The sequence below is a fragment of the Pelodiscus sinensis genome, chromosome 1 (genome assembly GCF_052426305.1).
Source record: "Pelodiscus sinensis isolate ZL-2025 chromosome 1, ASM5242630v1, whole genome shotgun sequence".
In the NCBI taxonomy this organism is placed as follows: Eukaryota; Metazoa; Chordata; order Testudines; family Trionychidae; genus Pelodiscus; species Pelodiscus sinensis.
Genome location: NC_143052.1, coordinates 49,425,001 through 49,435,000, shown reverse-complemented (window position 1 = coordinate 49,435,000; position 10,000 = coordinate 49,425,001). Strand labels below are relative to the sequence as shown.

At 31.8% G+C, this 10,000-nt stretch overlaps 1 protein-coding gene across 9 annotated transcripts in view; it reads left to right on the top strand.

Moving 5' to 3' along the window:
- FOXP2 (forkhead box P2) overlaps positions 1 to 10,000 on the top strand; it is a 671,944-nt gene that overhangs the window by 404,123 nt on the left and 257,821 nt on the right. For 8 of the 9 annotated variants that reach the window (XM_006122527.5, XM_075929528.2, XM_014573351.4 and 5 more), the window contains one exon: positions 5,374 to 5,551. In XM_006122527.5, the coding sequence (XP_006122589.1) occupies positions 5,384 to 5,551 (168 nt within the window). In that variant the 5' untranslated portion in view covers positions 5,374 to 5,383. Of the gene's footprint in view, positions 1 to 5,373; positions 5,552 to 10,000 lie in introns of those variants that run through there. The other variant, XM_006122528.5, reaches the window with a different exon arrangement.

Below are 10,000 nucleotides of genomic sequence, written 5' to 3'. Positions count from 1 at the left end.
TTTACCACCAAATTTCTAAGTAATTTTTTCAGACAAGATGATTAACCAGCTTACTGAAGAAAATGTAGTATATTTCTGTCTAAGCTAAATACTGTAATTCAGAACTTGAAGTTCAGCTTGTACAAAATATCTATCAGCACAGTGCGTATTGATGTTCTACATTGTTGAGCAAAAACTCTTGATGTCTTTTAAATGACAAATATACCCTGAAAATGTATATTTTCATACAGCTGAGTTCATTGTTTAATATATTGTAGCACATCAAAGATTTTGAAGATGCTTTCTTTAAAACAATTTCAGTAGTAATTGATCTAATTGTTACTTTAATAGTATTCGTTTACTTAAAAAATACTTAGAAAAAGTATTTAATACTTAGTATTAAAAAACTGAAATAGTTTATACTTACACTTTTATCATATCTTGAGACACAACATGTTTTAGTTAAAATAACAATAAAATATTTAAATATACCAAATGTGCCTTTACAGTTTTTGTTCTTACACATTCAGCTATGTCCTTCATATTTGGCATTTTGATTTATTAGGCAATCTTAAGTATTAAAGACTTTTAGCATACTAGCACTAGCTTTCAAATGCATTGTGCTTGGTGTCAATGATGAATTAATTCCAGTAGAGCACAAAGTTACCATTATTTAAACCCAACTTTCTGCACTCATTTTTATATCATATTCAAATTTAAAAATGAAGAATTCTATCAAAGATATTATAAACCAAACTAACATGACTTCAAGATTACTTTAGAGAATTTCACCTAGTGTTATATGTTAGTGATATACGTACATGTGTATATACATTATGTAGAAATTCTTGTACTAGATTATGTTGTCATTAGCACTACTTTTAAAGAAAGGTTGGTGTTGATTGCATTATATATGTGACAAACACTCTAGTTCAAAATGTTTGGATTTTAAAGCATTTTTTCTGAGTTAAAAGTTTAACATTTGTCACAATTTCACCCTATTTCACACTTGGGAAGGAGAAAGTTTGCTTTCTAAAACTGTGGACCAGTTGTGATAACCATAATTAATTTCTGTGTTTAAAGTGTCTCCATGTATTATTATGCGATATGGTCATATATGGAAGTTTCCTCTGCCTAATTCAGTGAACTTGGTGTCCTTTACAGGGAAAAGAAAAATTGAACTACTTTTATGTTATAGTGTATTGTAAAAATACCTTACAGCAGGTATGAATGACTAACCTGAGGACCACAGGCCAAAAATACAAAAAAAATCCCCCATATAAAAGAGCAGCACATGTAATAACAGACATAACTTCTCTAATAAAGAAGGACCCCTGGTGGTGGTTCAGGTATCTCACGTAGTGTTTGTATTCTTGTTCAAAAGTTGGAACCACACCCGACTACCACAGACCGCGCAGATCTGCAAAAATGTAAAACCACTGCAGAAGTCACAAAAGGAAGTGAATATTTCCCTCTCTTCAGTTTTACACCAAGAATACCTATTCTTCGTAGGGAAAAATAAAACAAACAAGCCTAGCATTCAATATTACCCTATCATAAAGTAAGGAGGCCTAATTGAGCTCTGTTTTTATATCCTGCTATTTATACAAATAAAAGACCACATCTTGATGCAAAATAAACACAAAAGCACTGTTGTGACTATAAAAGGGAGTCATATACTAATTTATATAATAAGTGGTTGTGCACGCTTTATTCAAGATTATGGCTGCAAGAAATGGCATGAATTGCTGGGTGTGTTTAATGCTGGATTATAGCAATTTGAAACATGTCAAACACATGGCTAATGCCTCATGCTTCACTCATTCTTGCGTAAACCTGCATAGCCACCATCCATTATACCCTTGGTAACAACACAATTCTGCAAGTAAATATTGTTACACTAAGTAACCTTTCAATTCAAGTTGTTTAGGAAGAGAAAATGCAATCTTGTGCAGTCAGTTCCAGTGTCAGTTTAATGTTTCAAAAGGGAAGTGGTGTAGAGAATAAGTATCTGTACAGTGACTTGCTGGTTTAAAAAAAACACAGAAAACTTAGTGTTTACTGCAGGGGAGAAAAGTTAAATTGTATCTTCTAAATTCATAAGATGAGTGGAGGTTTTTGATGTAGGTTATTTTCGTTTTATATTGGCAGAATTCAGAATTCAACATGCAGTGCAACCCATGCTAAAATGATAATCTACACTCTTTCTTCCAGTGAGCAGAAAAGATTTTCCCACCACCACCACCTTTGTTTAAAATATCTGAAGGCAGAGCTTTCTGTCTTAGCTTTAACAGCAAGACTTTTGGAATCAAAACAAAAATGTGTGCATGCTCATGAATGAAAGAGAGAGAATGAATGTGTGAGAGAGATTAAGGTGTAAATATAGCGGTATGGATGGGTGTGTAGATAATTTCTTCCAATCCTCTTTGGAAGTATTAAACTTTTTAAGTTTTAATTTCTGATAATCAGTGCTTTAAAGACGCCATCACTCATTTCTTTTGTATTTATTTTGGATTGTTTTGCCAATGTAGCTTTATTACTGGTGTAAAAGTAAGAAAAACAAATACTTTGAACCTACTGTTAAGAAGTTTGAGCTCAAAACTATCTCCACATCAATATTTTAAACTCTTGTTAGATATTTTTAGCATTTTAATTCAAGTGGGTGCAGCCATGATGATATACAAAGAAATCAAATAAAATGCATGAGTTTGTGAGGTGCGGAATTCTATTTTCTATCTCCTTTTTTAACCAACCTCCCCCCCTTTTTTTTTAGCTGAAAGCAGTAAGTAGTGGAAGCATGGATTATCCACCAGAACTTCCCCAATTTTGGCACTGCATGTGTATATAATATTCTTTTAGCTACCTGAAAGATATTTTTTTCTGAACATTGTATGCTAGGGATTTTTTTTCCTTTTATTAAAGAAACATCAGGTTTTCGTCCATTTCATCTCCAAGTAGATTACTCATTGTAATGTTTGTATTCTGTAGCTCTTCTCTCTGCATGTTGATGTTGGACCAGAGAGCCTGTTGTTTTCTACAGCAAGGAGTACCATTGCTGGCCATGTTTTGTTAAATCAGGTTCTGCTGGCTCACGGACACTTTAACTTAAAATGCAGAGTCTGAAATACACTCTAGGGCTTTGCAAGGATACAAGGCATAAAAACCTTTGGTTAATATGAACTGGAAGATGTTTAGCACCTCTCTTCTAATTATAATGAAAGAGCCAGAGATATGTAAACATATGATTGTTGACTTTTTAAAAAAATTTCAAACTATTTTCTACTGCTTGATTGCTTAATTAAAGTATAGTCACAGTCCCTTTTCCCCCTTTTAATCAACATGGCTGAATAATTCACAGTTTTTGTGTAATATTAGACATTTTGAGAGTTGAACCTGTCTGTTGGATCAATCTTTGTATGGCCGAAAGGGGACTAATATTTGAAATTACTGAGTCCAAAACTTCATTTAAAAATAAATTCCATACGATGTTTTAAGTGAATTTCATTCTGATATACGTGACAATTATGTTTATTGAAAGTAAATATTGTAAAAATGATGCCTGCTCCCACAGTTGTAGAAGACCCGCATTAGAATTTTCATATAACTACTAAGGGCAATCAGACTCTTTTCTCTGAATATTTTAAACATTGTACATGTAAAATTTATGCCTAATTTGAATACTTATTAGCTGCCTAATCTCTGAAAAGAGTATTAGGTTTGTTTTTTTCTTGTAAAATTCATCACTATGTGTATCACATTTTCTACATCTATTATTTCTCTTCGTGTATATTCAATGGTGTGTTTAACAACGACTGTTTGTACATAAACACATCTGTTTCTGCAGTTGTTTACTGTAGATATTACAGCTGCCCTCTTTCATGTTAACTATGTTCATGTTTGTTTAATTTGTATCCTGTTTATTTTTTATTAGAACATCCTTTCATAACTTTATATTTTACTATCTCCACTTTTGTCGCACAAAATGCACATTCATTTTTTGTTTATCTCCTTTATCCTGTGAAAGTAGTTTGTTGTATTGACCTGTTTTATGTTTTGTCATGTTATGGGAGGATTTTGTAAATTGTTGGATGGAAGTGAGTAAGTTTATCAATATGTTAAGTAATAGGCTTTTTTTTTTAACCAAGTTTGCTTAAGCATATTATTTATCTACACATTGGTATCTTTATATACACGCTTTGCCAAAATGGTTTTTGGAATTCTTTCAATGCACTGTGTGTAATAATATGGGGAAGCAATATACAGTTGACACCAATAGTACAGTATAGGACTTAGGAAGCTTTGAGAACACAAATTGACCTTTCCATATTATAGATGCAAAATGCACCTTGAAATTCTGGTTTGTAAGGGCACGTTGGTTCTTTATTTACTGCAAGAATTTCAACTGATCTTGGCAGGACATCTCATTGCTATCCTGAAAGTACAGTATATTTATGCAGTGAAAATGATAAAACATTTATTACTGTAGAGAAGGTAATATGCATAATTTATGCTGTTTTTAGCACAATCATTAGTGATATTCTTGATAGATTTTATTTCCAGCTTTCATATCTAATACATGCCTGGAAAATTAATTTTATATCTTTCATTTATTTGCCTATGTTAAAATTGAGTTTTAAGTCATCTTCAAGTGAACAGTTTGATTGCTGCTCATGCATAAGCTTAATTACTTCCCAGGAAGGACAGTATTAAATGTTTTAAATGTCAGAAAAATAAATGAATATCAGCCGTTTGATTAAAAAAATAGGCAATATCTGACGTGTTTGCAGCAGGAGCTTTTTCTTAAAATGCCTCCAAGGCAAAATTTTATTTAGTCACAAAAAAGGAGAAGCCCGTTATACTATTTATCATTGGTTGATACCATATGATTTGTAACACCCTTACAAAATTTTAATTTTGTATGATTAGCTGTGCATCATTAAACAACAGCCTTGCATAAGATATGCTGTAAAATTCTGACAGAATCAAGATAGTGAATATTTTAAATAAGGCTGTATAGTCATCCATGGTTGTCAAAGCAAGATAATAGGAAATATAGAGCAGAGTGTGAAATCCTGCCTTCATTTAAACTGGTTTTATAGGTAGACTTTAAAATGCAGTCGTTCATAAATGCTATTGACCATGCTGCATGCATGGTATGTTATTTGGCTGTTAAATGTAACCACACAAAGAATGCTTATAGAGATAATAATTTCAGTGATTAGTGTCTGTATGAAATCAGAATTTGTATTGCATTTCTTGGCAAGTGACTATGCTCGTTTTCTCCCCCCTTCTTCTAAAGATGCTATCTGTGTAATTGGCAGAGAGGGACATCTTGATAATGGAAGTGTGAAGGTGTAACGTGTGTGCTAATTGATACTTCTTAATCACTTTTAGGTATTAAGTCATGATGCAGGAATCTGCGACAGAGACAATAAGCAACAGTTCAATGAATCAAAATGGAATGAGCGCTCTAAGCAGCCAATTAGATGCTGGCAGCAGAGATGGAAGATCAAGTGGTGACACGAGCACTGAAGTAAGCACAGTAGAACTGCTGCATCTGCAACAACAGCAGGTAAGTTTTGTTTTGCTTAGTATTTGTTCTTAAACAAATACAAATGATTCTTTACTTACATCCTTATATAGAGCTTATACATGTAGTGAATGTAAAGTATTGTGTAAGCCAAAGAGTATAATGCATTATTTGTTGTTGTTTCTATGCATGGTAATATTGAAATATGAAGATACTGTTTTCATATTAGTAATGTCTTAATAGCACTATAATACACTATACATGCTCTTTTACTAATTAGGTTTGCATAACATATTAATAAAAGTTACTGTGAAGCTTTTCAGTACATGTTTTCAGAACCTCTAGTTTACTGTGTGATACTGTGATGTAAAATGTGATACTTACTGTTCCACCAGAGGGCCACATTACTTGATACTTTGCTTGCTTATACAATGAATTCTTCCAAAATCTGAGCTAAGGTGAAGGGATCAGAGTGACTTCTCACAACACAGATGCTTTTCTGTTGTAGTTATAAATACAAAATGCTGATTAGTTAACAGCTCCTGAAACATAAAGTCTACATTATATTTTTTATATATGTTGATATTGCTAAAAAGCTTTGATATTGCTAAATATCTTTGTAAAAGGGGGCAAAAACTTTTATATAGAGCTTTCCATTTTGAAGTTTTCTTTCTTTCTTGTATATGCCATCTGAATGCAGTTTATACTTGTAAAAGTGGAAGAATAAGCTGTTGAGCACCTAAAAAGACAGTGTCTATTAAAAGTCAGTTAATTAACAAAGATAATTGAGTAACTGTGTGTAAGGTTTATTCTTCTATTTTCTCTCCAGTGTTTAGGCCAAAATTAGGTTTAATTGGTAAGAATCTTGGACATGATTCTGCAAAGTGCTGAGAACCTCTTTTAAGCTGCTGGATGCCTTCAGCATCCACTCACCTCCGTAATGTAGGCCCCCCACTCAGCACCTTTCAGGATTTCAGCTTCATTTGTAAATATTGGTATTTTTTATTAGCAACACCTGGATTTTATTATTGGAGAGAAAGTAGCCTTACTTAAAGTGAAACAGTCTAAAAAAAGCTGGTTTGGTAGAAAGACATTTATAGTAGCATACCTAAATTACTTAAATTTGGGCCTCTGAGATAACATCAGGGCATAGTGACTTTTAAAAGTTAGTGCTCTTAATGCTAAAACTAAACAGTTTCACTAGATACCTTGACTATTAAATACAGTATTTGCAATAATGACACAAAGTGTGGAAAAATTGAATAAAATAGTTATGGTTGAAATCTGAGAAGTTAAGACTGTTACATCTGTTCGTTCTTTCAATTGCAAGTGTATTTTATTTTAACAGCTGAGCACTTACTGTATTACAGCTTAAGGAACTGGGGTTTTTTTCAGTGCCCTCTAAGCACTTAGTTAACTTAAAACTACATCTTTTTTACATTTTATATTATTTTTATATTAAAAGCAGGCCACCAACTTTATTTAAGAATTTGAAATTGTTAGTTTTAAATATTTATTAAACTTCTTAGAAATAGGCCATTTAATATGTGAAAAGTATTTAAAAACCACATTTAACTGTAGTATTTTACAACACAAAGCACATCAACAGAATAATACGTCACTTACATGTCACTCAAAGCAGCAGCCCTAGATGTTTGTAGTTCATTTGTCCATATAGTCACAGATTCCAGTAGATAGCATTTGCAAAGACCACAGAGAATAAAAATTGAAGATGAAAATATCCAGTAGAGTATTAATAACAGACAGGTTCTGAGGGGACAGGCTTAGAAGTGACAATCTTTTCTTCAAAAATGTGATTATATCTTAAATAAGCAGAAAGGCAAAGTAAAACTGTGGGTACACTTAATAGGACTCAGGAGGCATTTTATGATAGGGTCTGCACCGTAGGATTTAAATACCACCTGAGTTTGGTGTATAAATCCTTCTACAAAACATGTTGATGTAAAATGTAAACATGGAATGTCAAATCCTTTAGGTGATTTGCTTATCTTTGTACTACATTTCTTTGTTTTTTCCCTTAAATGTTGTTTAAAAGAAAAAGGCAAGATGTTTTTATTTTTACCATGTCATCACTTTCTAGATCAATACTTTGTGAGTTATTACACAGATATTTAAAAGTAAAATAAATCTCTATTTATTTTTCTTTGTTTTTTATATGAGCTTGCAGAGATATGCTGTACTAATGTCATAATTCAGTATTCTTGTTGTGGCTTCCTTAACGTGAGCCTTAAAATATTGTAATTGTTGTTATGATTCTGTGTCTTACATGTAAGTAATAATGTGAACTGCTATTGCTTTGAACTTAAGTATGTTTCATACAACTGGACAGTAAGTTAAAGTGTTACTAATACATCAGAACAGGTCATTAAGAAAAACAAAATTAAGAGACGAGCTTTTCAACTTGGCATGAATATTTACTGGTTAAAGTTAAACATGGTGATTGATGCTTCTATAGAAGGAGCAACTGAGATTATTTTAAATTGCTTAATAAGATAGGACTGATCTTTTAGCTGAAACATCTTGTTCAGCCATTTGATCAGAAACTGATAGGTTTACTTAAAGTAAATAAAAGTTAAATCAGTCTCCACTGAAGTTTACTCTGTAAAATTTTCTTGGAGTTAGGACAATCCTTCTTTGGCTTGATTAATTACATTGCTGTGATCCTTATATAAGATTGGGAAGTTTGACTTAAATAAGACAGTTTTTCTTCATCCAAGTATCAAGACAGATTGACAGTATTCTATAATATACAGTTATATACACTCAATGACAAATAGTTGGGGAACTGTCACAAGTCATCTGGTCGGCTTTAAAGATATATGACTAGTCTGGAAGCAACCTTTTATCCTAGTGTGGATATTTATCAACCTGTAAATATTGTTAAAGTGAACATATATCTTTAATTTTGAAAATGGGTTACAATTGATTTCTTATTTTAAATTTGAGGTGTGATCAGAAAATTAATAGTTAAAAAGTCATACACTTATTTTTAATCTGTTGAATTCTGTATTGGGTACTAGAATATATAATGCATGTAAATAGCATATTTTTCATTAAATACATTGATAAATTACTCTGCATTAGATGTAGAATTTTATTTTTATATTAGGTTTGTAGAACTAATTGTTTATGTCACTAAGGTCAAAATAGTTGCTAAAATCTGATTACTTTACAGGGTAGATTTGAGCTTGCATTTTGAGTATTCATTAAGTCAGTTTCACCAAGATAATCTTTTCACTTTTTTTTTATGAATTTACTCATAGAAAGGCGTTTCAAAGTAATTGTGTTTTAAAAATCTTTTTAATGCTTTTTAAAAAGCATTTCACTTACATTAAGTATACATGAAAAGTTATTTGTAACATTTACAGAAATAAAATGCTGGAATACAGATATTTTGTTAACATAGAAAAAAAATATTAGCTTCCTGAATGTGTGATCTTTTTGAATATTTTGAAAAGAGGAATGGAAATAACACTTTTTATTTATTTTTTCCCCTACCTGAAATTTCAAATTAGACATTTATGAGAAACATGTGTTTGTATATCCTAGGCAGTAGGTACACTTACTGAACCACTAAGAACTTACCCTTTGACTCTTCAGAAGTGTGAATATGCTGTTTCTCCTCCTGTGTATCTGTATATCCAGAAATATGACACAAGAATTTGTAACTACTATATCCATGGCAAGAGTTGAAGACAGAGAGGAATAAACATGGCACATAATACGATTTTAAAATCTTCTTACCTCCTTCCTTTTATTGTTTTTTTTTAAATCGCCCATATATCTGGATGAAGCAAAATGTTATCCCCTAATAATTTAACATAGTAGTTACAATTCTTAGGACATTATGCACGAGTTTTATATGGGTTTTTTTTTCACCCACTATTTTTGGAATGGACAAAATTTTGTAGTGCTAGCTTAGATTATTTCAGTTCAATCGAAATACAGACTGCAGGATTAATGAGTGGAAAGTGTATTTTCCAAATGCTGATATACTTCAGTAGTCCAAACTGTAATTTATTAGAAATTAAGAATATGCCAAATTTGGAAATGTCCCCCCGAGTCAGTTTTTGTTAAATTCTGATTTTCCCCAAGAACTACCTATAAATTAATACACAGATGCTCCATCAAATTACTTCTTTCTGGATGGAATGTTACAAAAATATCTAACCTCAGATAGAGAAAAGAAGTATGAGACACAGAAGATTAGATTTCATTCTTGTCTGTATCTTAGACTTCCTCAGTGACCTTTGATAAATCTTGTGCACCTGCTGCTCACCTTGACTTTTGTAGGACTTCTGGTAGCTCAATACTTATGTGGGCCTCAGTTTTAACACCTGTAAAATGGAAATAATATTTTGTTATTTTACAAATATTATGAAACTTTAATCATATACCTTTCTGAAGAGCTTTGAGAACTTTGGCTGAAAAGTGTGATTGAAGTGTAAAATATTAAATATAAGTGTGTGT